The following is a 17,221-nucleotide window of genomic DNA, read 5'->3' as shown; positions in this document are numbered from 1 at the left end:
ACACCAGCAGCAGCTGAGTCAGGGTCCTCGCCTTTCCTACATACAAACAAACACACACAGATGATGCAGCTCGACACGCAGACGCAAACACCACCAACAAGCACAAACCTTTCCCGCCTCTCTTGTTTTCTATTTTCCTTTTTAGATTTAGCTTGTTGCACTCTGCTGACTGCGTGCGATGGTCGGAGGCTTTAGCTGGACATGCATTTCCATGGTCAATGATCTGCACTCATAAAATATGACATTGTCAGTAATCATTAAATTCTATGTGGAAGTTGAAGGCTTCTGTGGTGCTGTATCCATCCATCACTTTAACATCCTGGCAGGCGGATCAGCCTCGGCGCGGTGCCAATCCACCCAGCTCTGGATTTCATTAACTTAAATCTGACTTGGGTCCATATTTCTTGGACTTTACAGTAACACCGGACCAGAGCTGCACCCAAGGAGAACTTTAAAATAGCCTCCCAATCTTTATCGATCATTAAATACTGTATAAATGTGAGATTATAATGATAACACTGATTCCGTTTTCTTTCCCCCAACGCCAATCAGTGACTAAGTCGCTGCTCACAGGTTCACGATGAACTGCGTGGCAGCTGACTGGCTGTGGGAAATGTCAGGAGGAGATCCAAATGTCACTAATGCGTCAGACACATGACTCTAATCATTTTCTGATGCAAATGTCATCCACTGGAAAATAACAATTGAAATGCAATTATTATTCAAAAAGAAACAAAAACAGAGACGATCCTTTCCGAGAGTACACTGCTGAAAATAAAGCACACGAAAACGAAGGAAAAGCAACTGGAAGAAATTGCTTGTATTAACAAACAATTGAGAGATGTCACTTTTACGAGACATAAAATCCATCAACAGCACTGAAGGCATCTGTTTGTTTACATCATAAAAAAAAAAAAAAAATCCAACTTCCCTGTGACACTAATTCTACTAACCTCTGGCATCAGTGCACGCCCACCAGCGATTACTATTCTAACAAGTGTCACATCAAATCAAAACGGCCCGGATAATTGATCAATTATGGCTTTATTACAACCTACTCTTTGTTAATCACAGACCATGCTGGGTCAAAGCAGCCTTTGACTCTTATGCATCGTCGATGTTGTGGCGTTAGCGTGATTAATCAGGATTACAGTGTGTCCTCTGGGCCTGTAATGCTCGGCGGCGGGTTTCACTGCAAGGCTGCGGTGTTACATCATGAGAAAAGGTAACGGCAAATTGCCACAGAAAGAGGTGCAGAAGCATGCATCTCAACCAAAAGAGCAGAGCCACAACCATGCAGGAAAAGCACATGAATTAAGAATGCATAAGCTTACTCTGATGCCCTCCATCCAAAAAACACGCACTCACATATACACGCCCACACCGGCATGAACGCACACTCAACACACACACACACACACACTCTGATAAAAGCCATTCATCTCCCCTCCAAAGACAGGCATGCACCAGCTACCAAATGGAGTCGATGGGTTAATTAAGTCTTGGAGGGGTTTGATATTTTTAGACGTCTAATTACTGAACGGAACGCCAGAGGACAGGCGCAAGCTGTGGTGAGATTTGTTTAATTTGGATTCGCTGATAAACTGAATAGATTGTAGGGTGTCGCCCTGTGAAGATAAAGAAACAGTGTGTGCAGCAGTGCGCCCGTATCGATTGCTGGGGAAACACACATGGCGTCCCAGCATGCTTTGTGAGGCCTGAGTGTGGACGCTTGCCGACACGGACGTTCACCTTGACCTAAAGATCCGACTAAAGGGAAGACATGGCATCCATGTACAATTACTTGGGGAAGTTTCGACGTTTCTTGTCCCTAAATAAACGCGTTCTGCTCGACGGTGGGTTTCACGGCGGTGACGTAAGGCGCCTTGTGAACATGAGCCGAGGTTTGTGTGAAAATTCACAGCTCAAGTGTGAGATTCACATTTAAAGTTGCGCTGTCACAATAACAGAACTTCTACTTCCTCTAATTAACTGGATTGTGCTCTATAAAGAACAGACATGACTTGGGGAAAGGTATTTATATACCATATTTATGACCAAGGTTTTCTTGACAAACACCGAGGTACTCCTCACACACACTGTAAGCCCAGGCTGTTTTGGCACTTCAGCTTTCCCTATAAATAACATCGGTGGGAAGGTTCACATGCATCTCATAGCAGGATAGTGCAGACATTGGCATATTGTGTCAACCTTTACTTCCACTGCTTTGATCTTTGAGTCTGCAGGAGGCCTCGGGGAGTGGGGTACGTATATGTGTGTTCAGCTGGGTGGTGGGGCTGGGCAGGCCTCAGCCAACGCTCCTGCAGTGCAGCAGTGCATTTCATTGATTAACTCTGCGGCTCTATCTATACACACCACCTCTAGCACAAAGAAACATAAGTCACTGCCATTTCGGTGGAGTGAGATAGACAGGGAGACAGAGAGAGAGAGAGAGAGACAGGATAGATGGGATGTAGCATAGAAAGATGGATAAATGGCTGAGAGAAAGAGCGAGAGAGGAAGGAAGGGAGAGAGTTAGAGAACTGTTAACGGTTCAATCATCGGTAATCCCACCCACCAGCCTCCAGCCCCTCATTTCCTGCCACAAGATTGCATGGGTTTGCTGTGCGAGTCTGAGAAGGTGCTGTTTTCTTTTATCTGTCTCTGTCTCCTCTTCCCACCTCGCAGGGGAGAATGAATACGCGGATTCCTTACTAGACCTGATTAAACACCCACCGCACGCCCACCGCCAACTCTTCTTCTCTCGCCTTTCTCTTTCACACATACACTGCCCGCCCACACATGCAACATTGTAATGTCTGTGTTCATCTTGTCTTCATGTTGTTTATTTACTGACACTTTATGCTATCAGATGTTAGCACAGAAGTGTAAATAGACACGCTCGATAATAAAAGGAAACAGTCGTGAACTGGAAGGTGAGTGAAATGATCCATGATCTGGTCCTTTTGATTCTTATAGTGTTACAAGCAAAAAGCCAATGTTATTTCTGAGACTGACTCTGAATCCAAGTCTAACACTAAGAGCCTGACGATCACCAAAACATCTACTGCCAGTGTCAGCTGTGTTTTGAGCGAAATGCCTTCAGTATATACATATATATTAATGAGAATGCATGCTGATATTTAGCATATAATGTTCCTTTTTCTTGACCTGAAAGTCTTACTGTCTTCTTACTCCATCTATCACTTCACCTCTCGTCCACCTACATTTAAAAACTCGCGGCTGAAATTCATCAACACTCAGAAGTCAAATAAGGAAACACAGGACATGACAACAGAATCAGACTGGAGGAAACAGGATATATAAAAAGTTCAATTTAACACCTCATCATGCAATAACTCTAAATATAAATGAGTACAATTATGACTAATGGTTCACTTGACTTTTATAGCTCAAAGTTTTTACAAAAAAAAACTCCAAAAAAAGGACACGACAGGAGAGACTAATTGAGTCAATTCGCACCAGCTGAGGCCAAGGAGAAACTGAAAAAAGCCCTTTCACAGAAACCTTGAGGAACTCAAAGTACGGCGCACAAAAGTAAACAGTTTCAGAGGTATCTAAAAAGAGCATAAGAGATCGTGGGACTCATTTTTCAATGCTCAAAGCGAGTGGATGTAGTTCCCTCATGCTGTGACCACCGGACACACTCTCTGCCTGCCTTGTTCTGCTACAGCACACCTTCATCCATCCACACTTCTCCTCCACCTCATTATTATGTTTCAGCTAACTGAGTGTTTCATTTAATTACTTTTCGCATTAGAACCCTGTATGCGGCCTTCGCTTTTGTTGTCAGCTTTGAGCCAAGTGGCAGCATCTGTTCCACGCCTCGCCTTTTGATCGGGGACAGGTGAGAGTGTGCTCCTCACCCACACAGAGAAAGAGGGAGAGACAGGGAGACCTGTGTCCGGAATCACAAATAATTCAAAGTTACGCTCTCAATTTACGGCCGACTCTTTTGTTTTACCCTGTGAAAAAAAATAAAATAAATCATGACATATATGAAGAATGTGACTTTAAGGTCCGCTGTCACAAAAACTGACAGAAGAGCAAAACATCAGATCATCATCATACCTGAAGGGCTGAGGAGACGTTAACATTCCTCGCATTAATACATGCAACGAACATAAATCCTGTATCTGCATCACATTTTCCTCCCGTGCATACATCCACTCTGCATAATCTTCTTTTGCACCTTCACCGCCTCCACGTTTCATCCCTCACACATCCACGCATTTCTTTCGTTGCTGCTGTTTCTTATCCACGCACCATATTCCTGTGTTCCTTTTAATAAATTGTATGTTTCTAAGGAAATCTCTTATGTGAACTCCCTCCTCGTCACAATCCCTGAGCCAGTTTGTGTAAATCCACATCAGATTCTGCACTCGACGTGCAGCATTAATGGGCGAGTAATTTGTTCCGATAATGCAGCTAAATGCCATCAATAACTACATTTACATGCACACTAATATTCCACTATTATTCGGAATAATACAATGCTCCAGATTTGATACGGGTCATGTAAACTGCATATTCTGGTTTGACTTTCTGAATTAGGCCTTACTGCGAAGTAGCATTTTCCAGTTCAAATGTGGGATATATTATCAAGGTTTTACATAAACGTGACTATATATTATTTCATAATTCATATATACAGCTTAGTAAGAATATTGACTTTTTCAGAGCAAAAACTGAAATATTTGGTGTAAAAAAATGTAAACGTAGTCAATGTAGAGGCCTGGGATTCCCATCTCCATTTCTCCCATATTATTCTTTAGAGCTGTGCTAGCCACATTTTGGCCACTAGGAGGCAGGAAAACATCAAATCAAGCTGACAGACAGTCACTGATGAGCTAGAACACGTTTCCCTACTTTCACATTCATCAAACATGGAACATTGGCATTAATTGTGTGTTTCTGGCCGCCATCGTTATCCCAAATGTTCACGCTCCATTAGTTCAGGCTCCTGAGAACAAATATCTGGCTCCAAAGCTTGCTAGTTTTTGACTTTCTTCCCCAGCTGCTGTAGCTTTGTGCTTTGTTTAGTGCTGGGAAGGTAGCGCACAGTTGCTTTATCAGAGTCTATTTTCTGGAACCGGCTGCCTACAGGAGACTGATAAGAGTTGTTAAAACTTAACCATACAGTAAAGTACAAACAGAAGTAATATATGGAAGAGAACACCTCAAAAAGAAGAAATAAGTCAAGGCCAACACAATAATGCTCAGAGTTCCCTCTCTGTAACACCTGGATATGCTCTCTGGAGGCGTGACCTGTTCTGCTAAAACACTCTAATACAGAGAAGAATACTGGTATTAAACCTTGCAAGAATTGGGACGCTACCACAGCTAGCCATTATTATTGATTTGCTCTGGGAAAGCAGTAGCCCACACAACACAGATATGGGAAAATGTGCTGAACAATTAACAATGAAATGGTTATAGCCTGACTACGTCCTTGTAGAATCAAAGGAAAGGTAAGGTTTGAGGTAGTAAAACACAGATGTGAGCAGATGCTTGCTGACACAGTGGTAACCACAAAGCCACGCTGTCGCCCCAGGCAACAGAAATGAGTAACATTTAGCTACAAACTGCTGTCTGATGCTGGAGTTCCTGGGATAAAACCGTACTAAGTAGCAGTTCGTGGCCTGATAGCTATCTGGGAACCCCTTAATGAAAAAGTTAGGGAACCCCTGTGTGTGTGTGTGTGTGTGTGTGTGTGTGTGTGTGTGTGTGTGTGTGTGTGTGTGTGTGACTGTGTGTAAGTGGTGTTACTGCAGCTTTCAGTCACAGTGCCAGTTTTGTTTCTGCTGCTTTGCACTTCCATTTTGTAATTTAATCAGCAGGCTTTCTGCGTCTCAAGCTCCACCTTTGGCAAGCCAACATGGCAATTAATTGGCTTATTAAATCCCTCCGCAATGCCCTATCAGCAAAACTATCAAAGACTAATCCTCCCTTTGTACTACGGTACTGTATGCAGGGAAAGAACAGAGTAGCATTTGCTGGAGCCGCTGACTTTTAATCAGGACTGAGACAGTAGGACAAAGTTATTGTGCTGTGAAGTTATGGGCAGGGCGCAAGGAAGGTGGAGGAGGCATAGGTTACAGCTGTTACTGCAGTCCAGGTGTATTTGCATATCTAATTTGGAGAGTGTGCGTCAGAGAGAGCGATGGTGTCCCAAACACCTGCTATATATGCACGGAAAGAAGAATTTGAAATTCATCCAAGCGAGCCTGTCACCGACAGCAGACAAATGCTTTGCCCCGATCACCTTCTTTCATTAATATTTAGCTAACAGTCAAACCCATGAACATCCTGAAAACTCTGTGCATGTATGCACATATGTGTGTGTGTGTGTTAAGGGGGTAGCTAATTGCGGCTAATTTGTGAAATGACTTAGCCAATGACAGAGAGCGATGGCTAATGCTAGGTCTGATTCCCAAACATTTGTCATTTCAGAGTACAGGCAATATTAATCTATCTCTGTCTCCCCGAGTGTCCGGTTAATCGATCTCTCATACATACACATAAGCTGACTCACTCTCTCTCTCACACACGCACACACACACACACACACACCTGCTGCATGTCCTCATGCAGACATACATACAGATATTTTCAACAAGACGAGTCCTGCATATCTTACTGCTCGCTGTCTCATCATTTTGCAACACTTCTGAAGTTTGTCACTCCCTCTGTCATCAACCAAGGACGCAAACAAGGTGACTAGCACATCATCAAACCATCTGCTGTGTGATAAACAGAAAAAAAAAAAAAAAAACACCCCCACGCACACTCTCACTCACACATGGACAGACAGCCAGCACACGCACTCTCCCAGGATACAGTTTATTTCGTTATAGTGCAGGCAGCTGTGGGTAATCCCAATTCAGCAGCAGCAGGAAGTGAAAACTTCTCGACGTGACCCCTCGGTGTGTGCAAAGTATCATCCCTGACTATTGGCTCCATCTCTCTGCCTGACTGCTCGTGGTGATGAGAAACCACGGTAGCCATGGGGTGCAAAAACAGGCATCTCTTTTGTTGTTTCCTCCCCTCTGCTTCGTGGAGTATCACAATGCATCCACAGAGGCGCAGACCTCGGCGGTACGTGTCTTAAACTTTCTCCTCCTCTCTCCTTCGAAGCATCTTCCAGCCCTCTGAGAGGGCATTGATTCTCCTCAGGGGAGGGACGATGTGTCACCCCGCATGGATTGGATTGATAACGCTGGGCTAAATATAGCCCTGCGGCAGGAAAGAGGAGAGGAGGTTATTTTTAGAAGTGTTTATAGTCCCGCGAGTCGGACACTACCTCAGCTGAATGACCAAATGGAAGTCAGGAAAGGGTGGGGGGCACTAAACACTGCGACTCTCTCATTGCAAGATTACTGCACTTAGTGGGATTGTAAAAAATTTGAGTGGATCAGTGCACTGTCTGCCCAGTTCAAAATGATCATCAGTTATGTTTAAAAATATGCCCATCAGAATTAGCCCTCTAAAACATTTTCTGTTGACGTAACCTTAGATTGAGTTGCTTCTTTGGCTCCATTGTCTGATTTGAGTAATGTATTGGCTTTCCGTTTACAGCAGTCTTTAATCCATACAACACACTCTGCTTAGAGCACGGAGTCTCCAAGTTCTCTCTCCCAATGTGCTGAAGTGCTCACTTTACTTTGGCTGCAGGCAGTACTTACATGATGCTATCAGATATCACATTGTTGTATATTGAGCAGCATTGTTACTGAATCTATTTTTCTCTGCTTTTGCAATTGGGGACTTATGAGCATGTGTTCTTTTCATTTCTCTCTTTCATATACCCTTCAGCACGCATATAAAACCTATGAGACCCTTCTCTGACTCACTCTGAATTGATCCCAGCGATGCTATGGGGTCTCCCGCTGAGCCGATCATGGGCCTGAGCTAAATGCTAACCTTTTTCCGGCTGAACCCAATGCCAAATCTTGGTATAAATCAACATTGATCTCTGGTCTTTTATGCTCATATTGCCAACTCTTTCCCTCCGGCGAAGATCATTTTTGGAGTTAATTGATTTGTCCTGCTGTGCTAGTCCCTTCTGCTGCCAGCCACATGCTGAGCCATAGGACATGTTCGCATTGTAATATCGAGGGCAGTGACAAACAAAACACTGTCTTTTAGATCAATCAGAAATCCAGCTGAGACGAGCAGCTTTTCTTCCTTGTCTATTCATTCGATGCCTGTAGAAAAGGAACGCTTTGTGTTGCACAATACAGACCTAAGTTTGGTGACTGATGCTCTTCTCTGTGCTGCAGTGCCTCAAGTTCTTATGAATTTTACAATATGGTAAACGGGCACTCAACCACTGTAGTGACTGACAGACAAAATGAATGTTTTTATCATGTCTTCATTTGCTCGTCGCTGTCATGAGGCATCAACCGAATCACCATTTTCTCCTTTCATCAAAACCCTTCAAATACCCATCATTTAGTCGTCCACAGATCCAAGCATTTGAATGAACTAAATTTATCAGTTGGTGAATTTCCCCAATCAAGTGGCACCAAAAGTAATATGCTTGCAGGTTTTTACAATCAGTGATGTTAGCAGCTGCAGTGTTGGAGTGGAAAATTTGCATAACCATGGGAAATTCTGCTTGAGAGACCCGACCTGTGACACATAACAAAATAAGCCAAACTCACCTGTAGATAGTGACAGGGCCTGAGGTTGGGCTTGAGGTCGGTGGGCGTCATGGGCTTCTCCAGGTTGAGTGAGGACTTTCTGTAGGCCTCCTTGGCTTGGCTGACCGTTAACGTTGACCAGGAGCTTCTCTTCATGAACTTTCCCTCTGGTGCCATGCTTATGCTCTCGCAGGCTGAGCACTTGACATCGTTGTTACTCTTGGAGGTCTTCAACGACAGGTCTCCAGCCAGGTGGCCGTGCATTGAGTCAGGGTAGCAATGGCTGATGTGATCCACAGGATGCCGTGACATGACGCTGGGTGTTCTGTACGTGCTGTCACTATCCAGGTTGTCGTCCGAACTCCACCAACCTCCCGAGCGCTGCTTGCCGCTGCCGTCAGATTTACGTTCTTTGCTCTTGCTGCGTTTGCTGTGTTTGTGGTGGCCTTGGTGGTGGTGATGGTGGTGGTGTGAACTGTCCCGGTGGGAGTCACTTTTAGTACCGTTCATCTTGGAGGAACCTTCTAGAGAGTGCGACTTTGTGAAGAGCTTCTGCACCGAGTGGACTAAGTGGCGTATTCGCCCTGGGCTTTCATTGCGCTGCTCTGTAGTTGTGGTTGTGGTGGAGGTGCGTTGGTATTGCAGCGTGTGAAAGCCATCTCGGTGCAGTGGCATCTGCTTCTCAAATTGGTCCAAGAGGTTTGCTGGGATTCGGTTCATTTTGCCGCTGCCACCATGCGAGGATGAGCCACCGTCATCTCGGGAATCCCTGCCGCCAGAAGTGTTGCCACCGCTGTCCCGTGAAGCGCTGCCATAGTGCATGCGGGGGAAAGTGCTACTAGAGATGGAGTGGTCGGTGGCCGACATGGACACTGGCATCATCATACACTCGGAGTGGATGGAGCTCCGCGGGGAGCAGCGATGGTGACTCTCAAGGGGGCAGCTCTCGGTGGGGCTGAGGAGGTAGGAGTGGGGTCGTGAGTTGCCATGGTGGAGGTGATGTTCCAGGGAATGGTCGCACTCAGCCAGGCCGCAGGTGTGGGCTGAGGTGGGGGAGGTGAGCTGGAGCTGGGCAGGGCGGCCACCAGAGAGACCCTTCATGTTCCTGGGTGGAGGGGAGTAGCTGTCCTCATCGAAGTACTGCGAGGGCGACCATGAATACTGCTGGTCTGAAAGAGGAGAGAGAGAATATTGGATCACACCCAAAGTAAAAAGACATTTTCACAGAAAAAGAAATGCATTTCACACTTAACGCTGAAGAGAGGGGAAAAAGCCTATATCAAATGACATGTCAGTCTCAAACAGGTTGGTCATTATCTACCATACTCTCCCTCTCCACATCCACTCCAACTACAAAGGACACAAAAAACCCTCAAAACGTAGCATATCTGAAATGTGAAAGTGAAATCAACAGATTGCACAGACAAAATCTCAGTAGTTCCATTTTTTTTTTTGTCCTTTCTATTTAGGTCCGGTGTGGCGTACTGCTAAGAGAGACAAGGAAAAGGAAAAAGAGAAGTGAAGTGAAGAAGGAAAAAAAGAGAGAACGAAAGAAAGAGAAAAGCAGGCGACAGGTGGGAACTCGCACTGCCATTTATCCAATGCAAAGTGAAATAATAGCCTATCACTCCGCAGTGCTGGTGTCATCCGTCAAAGCCCTGAGGAGAGCGCTGTGAGGCGTACGGCCAGATAGGCGTCCTTGGGAGACGATCGCTGAATGCACCCTCCCTCCTTTTCTTTCTGTTGGCCATGTAGTCCTAGATTAAAACCCAATTGTGGTCACCAAGGGCAGACATGCCAGCACCCTACTTCAATGTATTTAACTTAATCAGACGCTAGGTTTACTTTATCTTTGTGCCTCACCACCATCTGTGGCCAGCTTAATTACAACAACTGAATCACATCAGTACGACTAAGTTACGCTATATTACAAAACAGTTTAACAGTGTAGGCTCATAGTATTTCTAGTTCTATATTTTTGTGTAATATTTATTCCTTTTGTATCCTCACTACTTGGTTCTCCATGCAAAGCTGGACATTGTTTTAGAAAAAGCTCACCGAGGTCATATTTCATACTTATCTGTATGCCGTCTTGTGAAATAGGAAATAAGCAAACAAAGAATAATCATATCTTAGCTTGCTTGCCTGCCAATGATACGCCTCATAAACCCATGCACTTTCACTCCCACTGTAACCCCATAAAATGAAGGAGAGTTGTTATGAACTGCTGTGGTAGGAGCCCGAGTAGGAGGGGAGTTTCAGACAAAATAGTGGTGGAGGAAAAACACCTTGACTTGGCATATTCAGGTACGCCAATGAACAAAAGTAGGAGAACTGATGAGTGAAACACCAGCAGAATGCTACAACCTTGTGGCTACACAAGTGATTTCTACTGCTGGGTTGGACTTCAGACTAAATGTTACGGTCCATCTCGTCCCAGAAACTTTCTCTGCACTGAACAGCTCCCTCTTTCTGTTTTGCGTCATAAGGTATTTTCTCACATAAAGATATCATGGCACACAAGCTTTAAATAAATGATCAAAATGGCAACTCAAGTCTCTGTCTAAAGCCACAAAAGACTTGAAATTACTTTTTTTCACATGTGCAGTAGTACTGCCAAACACCTACCCCAAAAAAAAAAAAAGTGATAATATGTGAACTGTTAAAGATGTCGGTCTTCTGTCAAAACAATAAATGAAGGGAAAAAGACTGTAATGAGAATCATTGCCCACTGGCCCAACTAGCTGGAGATATGGGTAATCTTCTTCATATATATGCATGACCATGTATGGCGTGATATTTAAATTTCTGAAAGAAAAAGAAATCAATGATGAAAGTGTTTATGAAAACAACAATCAGACAGAAATCTCTGTGTAATCCCACAAATTAAATACCTGACAAATCCACTAAATCATACAACAGTGCCATAGACAGACTTTTAAGGGATAGCTCGTATACACAGATATGGAAATATTACATTCACATTGTGTCACACTCTACAACGTATCTCCCAACCCGTGCTGCAACTAAACAGAAACCGTAACACAATCAAAACAGATTTTTGGACGCCGCAAAAGTATTTAGTGGATGGTTCAACATTCAAATACAACTGCATAAGCTTCACTCTGGCATACGAGTTACAACCCCGACAGTGCGCTCAGTGCAGCTCCTCTGGGTCCTGTCGCTGCACCCTGAACATGTTTGTCACTAGGTATATTGAGGCTTTTCCTCTTGATTATTTTGTCAATAGCTCTGAGAAAGTCTCATTTTCATAAATAAAATAACCCTCCAACTCCTGTGCTGTGAGTGAATCGTGACTAAGGGTGGATGCTCCTTTTCATCTTTCAAACTGGATGAAATTTATTCCATTCAAACTTATTTTTAATGAGGTCTAAGATCTCAACCCCTGAGGTGCAGCCTCGCTCTTCTGTTGCTGTCGTCCTCCATCTGTCGAGATGAAAACAAATTCTCCTTGTTTACCAGCCTTACGTGAGGTTGTCTCATTGGCAGCCTGATGCAAAATTAATCCAGGTGACTCAAAGCGTGCGAGAGGAAAAAAAAAAAAAAAAAAAAAAGGATAAGACGTTTTCCTCCAGGAGGAGCTGTTTTTGTAAGGTTGCACACAACAGAGGTGAAAACGCCTATCAATAATGTTACTACAGAGTACAAATCAACAGGCTGAATCAGATGAACTTGCTCGGCTTGAGTCGGTCCAGTTCACTGCTTGCGAATAATTGCAGCAAAAGGATGATGGTGCATTATTGATTGATGTGATGCTACATTTCTGTCTGAAGTTATGTCACTGTCTTACTCCAAGGCCTCTCTCTGACGGCTGACTATTCCTTGAGGTATCTCAGGGAGCTGCACTGAATAAATTATCTACCGGCAGAGTTATGGCATTTCCTGGGATTATACGACAGATGACAGACTCATCCGCCCTCCATCTCTCTTTCTCCTTTTTCACCTCTGCTGATACAGAATTGGAGTTTCGCTAAAGGAAAGAAGAAAGTCGATTCAAAAAGTAAGTCCTACAAAACATTTTGAAGGTTACTTAACATTAACGCCGGGCAGATTGAGGGAAAGCGGCTCCCTCAGTGAGTGTGCATCCTTCTGGCAAGTGCTCTGCAAACAGGGAGACAAGTATCTGTGACAGGCAGAGGGCTTGTTGTTTTTACACTGATACCAGCACCTGCCATCACATTATCAGCTTCCTGGCAAGGGTGCCAACTGCCTCGATGGACTGCTAGGATGGAGCGTGAATTCAAAAACTGGATGGCAATTAAATTTCAGCACAACATACAGCAGCAAGGCAACATTTTCTTCGAATGTCAGGCTATTTATGCTTTTAAACGTTGCCGGGGCGATGATAATAATCATTATGCAAATGAAGACGAGTAAGAATATCTGATATTTGTAAGACAGGAAAAGGCAGGGGTGCTTGATGGTGTCTTCTTTACGCTGAAGGCTAAACCAATTCACTTTTTCGCTGCAACGACTAAAAGCCCTCCCACGATAAACATCAGCAGCAGAAAAAAACAAACCAATCACATTCAACTCAACATCTGGCATATTCTGCAATCATCCAATCATGTCTGACTTAACACCTGAACCGATGTCCAGCTCTATAATGTCGTCAAAGCCCTCTGGGCCGGACGGCGATGAACACACCGTATATCTGACACTGGGTGTGGAGGGACGGGAAGCAGAGTCAGAGGAAGAGGCTCATTTATTAAGGGCTTCTGTTTTCTGAGTAAAGGTCGTTTTGCTCCTCTTAACACATTAGCATTTAAATAGCATTATATCTGCACTGAGTATCACTGACAGCTCCCACTCCTCCATTGGCTCAGACCCTAACTGGAGTTGAAAACAAAGTTAAAAGATAATAAAGCGCTGGACTAGACTGAGAGATCAAAGGCATGCGACCTTCAGACTTGGCAGTGGTTAGCATGGTGGCTAGCTGCAGCACTATTTAAGAGAGGATTAAGATAAAGGCGACTATGAGAAAGCGTCCCAGTGTTTGAGGCAACACACGAGAGACTCATGATGACAGTCTTTAATGTTTGGTGTCAGTGAGAGAATCGGTCGTTTCTAAGTAGCCTGGCATCAAAACCCCAAACTGCTTCAATATTAATTGTACTACTGGTCTGCTGGTGAATATGAATCAGTGCTTCAACAATAAAGGTTATTTTTAGTCACGGATTTCACTACGTCAGTTAACGATCTAGCAGCTAACACACACATGCAGTCCTTTCAGAGGAGTCCAGAAGACCCAAACAGCTTGAAAACATCTGCCAATGTCATTTCAATCCCACCTGCCTTTAAATTCAGCGAGAAATTCTGCATACGACAAACGTCAAAAGGCAGGAAGCGATGTTTTGTGGAGCATTTTAGCAGCTGAAACAAAAACTGGGTTAGGATATGTATCCAAAAACAGCTTTGTCAAGCTATTCCAGCAGCATCTCTTCCCACAGGCCGGAGGAGAAGTCACACCCCTTCTTTTCTGAGCAAAACAAATCGATAGAGCAGCTTTCTTATCCATCTCCCAAAGGTTAAATGCAGTCTCCCAAGAATTCTGGTCTTTCTTCTGAAAATCGGAGGAAGGAATTGGGTCCTCTACCCTTAGGGCGAATCAGCAATGGTCTGAGCTATTAGATTGGAGAAGGAGGCAACGGACAAAGAGGCAAAGCAACAAATCTGTCAGCTTTGCAAGCCTCATGATATCCAGCATAGCAGCTTCGATCAAAATAAGGCCCCGGCTTATGGCTTTGGCAGATATCCTGCTCACTTGTCCATCCGAGTGACAGCACAGGACGACTTATGCATACTGTATATTCGAAGCGTGAGCTGAAAGCGAACCTACAGCATTTTAGTTGCTAATGCGATACTCAACTACCGGAGCTGTTTCAAACTGCTGCAGCAATTTGGAGCCAATCAGTGCTATTTTTCCTCACAGACCATCTGTCTCTGGCCGAGTGTGACACCTGAAACGCAAGAAAAAAAAAGGTTCCTTTCATGTTTTCCGCTCTGATTGACATCTAATGCTGAGACATGAGATGAAAAACAGTTACATTATGGCAGAGTCAGCACTGCGTGAACACAACTGGACATGTATGCTCACATGGCTGCTCACATGCTTACACAATGGCAGAGGAGAAACTCTTACAGCAGGCCTGAAATCAAGCTGGGAATTCATGTTGGGGGGTGAGGAGCCAGTGCCGCTGAATCTACACAATAATGATGATTTCTTCCATGATTAAGGAAGAAACACACTTGCTTCTGTGAAAGTGACATGATGCTTCAGAGTCTGTCATGAACTTTGTCTCCAGCGTTCAAAGAATGACACAATGACTGTTTATCCACTAACGACAGCTGACAGCTGGAACTGCTCTGTCACAGTGACAGTAGTTCATGTTGCTTGTATTTCGAAAACATTTGACTAAGTGTCCCATTACATAATGAGAGTTGTCAGTCATAGTCAGGTGCTGCTGCTCTTCTACAAGTCACATGAGCTGGGGAATTGAGACCCTCTTATTGACTGGAAACTCCAGCGAAAGTCTGCCAGAATAAGCTCAGCTGTGTGACAAAATATTGCTTTAGAGTAATGGTGAACAACAAAGAGTATAAAATATGTAAATGAAAACTGCAGGTTGTTGAACAGGAGGCAGGCCTCCAGCCTGAGATCAGAGCCTCGAGCACCATTAAAGTTGTTGCAACAAAAAATGTTCCAGCACTTTAAAACAATGGAACAACGTGCCAATACTGTGCATGAAAGAAATTTCCCTCTACTACGACAACCAATCAAGTGACCATGTCAGGTTTGTACTGTGAAGATGGTCCCAAACAACCATGCGCATGTATCAAAACTGGAAAGATGCTAACAAACAACTCTGTATGGTTGGTATTGTGTTTTTTCAACTTCACAGATGTTGTACTATACATCAAATAATGACAGTTTACACAACTTTATAATGAAATATCCTCAGCTCTGTAATTAAAATCAAACTGTGGGGTGCCACGGTAGCTCATCTGGTAGAGTGGGTACCATGAACTTAGACTGAGTTGGACCCTTTACTGCATGTCATCCCCTCTGTGTCCCCGCTTTCCCATTTCTCTTCAGCAGTCCCCCCAAAAAGTGATACAATCCCGGGAGGATTGTATCATTCAACCCCAGCTTGCAATGATGCACACGCTTACGTTTAACTGCACAGATATGCGTGCATGGCCTGTTGCACTGTTGCCTCCAGCAGTTCGTGTTGCACCGAGCTGAATGTGGTTACGTTTACACACCTGAGAGCGCTGTCTGGGTATGACTACCAACAACAATCAAAGTCTACACCCCACTATCTTCCTCCCAGCAGGACAGAGGTTTGCCTGCGAGCATGAAGGCATAGATTAGAGCAAGGAGAGGCTGGCGGAGGTAAGTGGCTATTGTCTACCGAGCTTCTGTAAACAACAGTAATGAGTTTGTGTGTGGCTGCGTGTTTTGGGAAAGTCTGGGGAGATAGCAGGTACAGGAGACTGTAAAATGATCCTGATACAGAGTGAACAGGAACTAGAACAGCAGATATGCATATTGCTGCATCCCCTCCCCAAAGAGCTCTGCACACAAGTCTATCAGCCTCTGCACTAATCTCTTCAAAAATGATTAGGCTATTGGCAGGCTGTCCCAACAAACGTAAAATGGCAATTTCTCTTCTCTAACACCCAATTTCACCTACAGAGTGGCGAGCTGAAGGCAGCCATAGTATTTAGCTGCAGAGAGATTATGGAGGCCAGATAAGGAGAAGCCGCTGAATGCCTGAATACTTATCATGAGCCCGCTAATGATGAAGTCTGTTATCTGTGCTACGCTCAGCGCTCCTCCTCAGCTCCCGTCTTTCTCTACCAGCCAGAGTGGGGACGGAACGATAGGTGACAAAGAAGTGTCGGGATCAGCATTCTTCCTCGTTCCTAAAAGAATGACAATCCTTGAAGCTTTTGTGCCGCCCAACCCTCTGGTTCCTCTTTTGTATTTTCGGAATTGAACGCTAAATTTGTTAAGGCTCCCGCTGAAAATGCATAGCCCTTCTCATGCTCAGCCGCGGTAATTTCATCCCACACAACATCACAGCAGCAGCAATGTTGCCAAATTGTCTTGCTATCTTTGTATCGTTTGTTATTCAAGCAACGATCTCCTCAATCTAAATCTTTTCAAAGCCCCCTTTTCATTTACAACAGCCACAGAAATTGACTTGGAGTCCAACAATGCCCCCGCGCGTACTCTTGCCAAGTGTGGTAGATTGCATGGGCTTGCATTTACATGGTGGAATCATAAATCCAGCGCAGCTATCCAGCTATGAATAAATCATGCTGAATGTGAAATTCTGCCACAGGAAAAGCCCTGTGACTGCCTGTGTGTGTGTGTGTGTGTGTGTGTGTGTGTGTGTGTGTGTGTGTGTGTGTGTGTGCGTGTGTGTGCGAGACAGAGAGAGAGAGAGAGAGTAAGTCACATCTTATGTAACAGCCAGGACTGCATTCCCAGGCAACTTGTTAGAGGAAGCCTCAGAAGTGTCCCT

At 44.4% G+C, this 17,221-nt stretch overlaps 1 protein-coding gene across 6 annotated transcripts in view; it reads right to left on the bottom strand.

Moving 5' to 3' along the window:
• The window catches only part of dlgap2a (discs, large (Drosophila) homolog-associated protein 2a), a 155,854-nt gene that overhangs the window by 45,339 nt on the left and 93,294 nt on the right, over nucleotides 1-17,221 (bottom strand). For all 6 annotated transcript variants that reach the window (XM_076748065.1, XM_076748067.1, XM_076748061.1 and 3 more), the window contains one exon: nucleotides 8,688-9,835. In XM_076748065.1, coding sequence (XP_076604180.1) covers nucleotides 8,688-9,835 — 1,148 coding nt within the window. The remainder of the gene's footprint in view (nucleotides 1-8,687; nucleotides 9,836-17,221) is intronic.

This window comes from Chaetodon auriga, chromosome 14, assembly GCF_051107435.1.
Source record: "Chaetodon auriga isolate fChaAug3 chromosome 14, fChaAug3.hap1, whole genome shotgun sequence".
Taxonomy (NCBI): Eukaryota; Metazoa; Chordata; class Actinopteri; order Chaetodontiformes; family Chaetodontidae; genus Chaetodon; species Chaetodon auriga.
The sequence above is the reverse complement of the archived record's forward strand: the minus strand, read 5'-3'. Positions and strand labels throughout refer to the sequence as shown.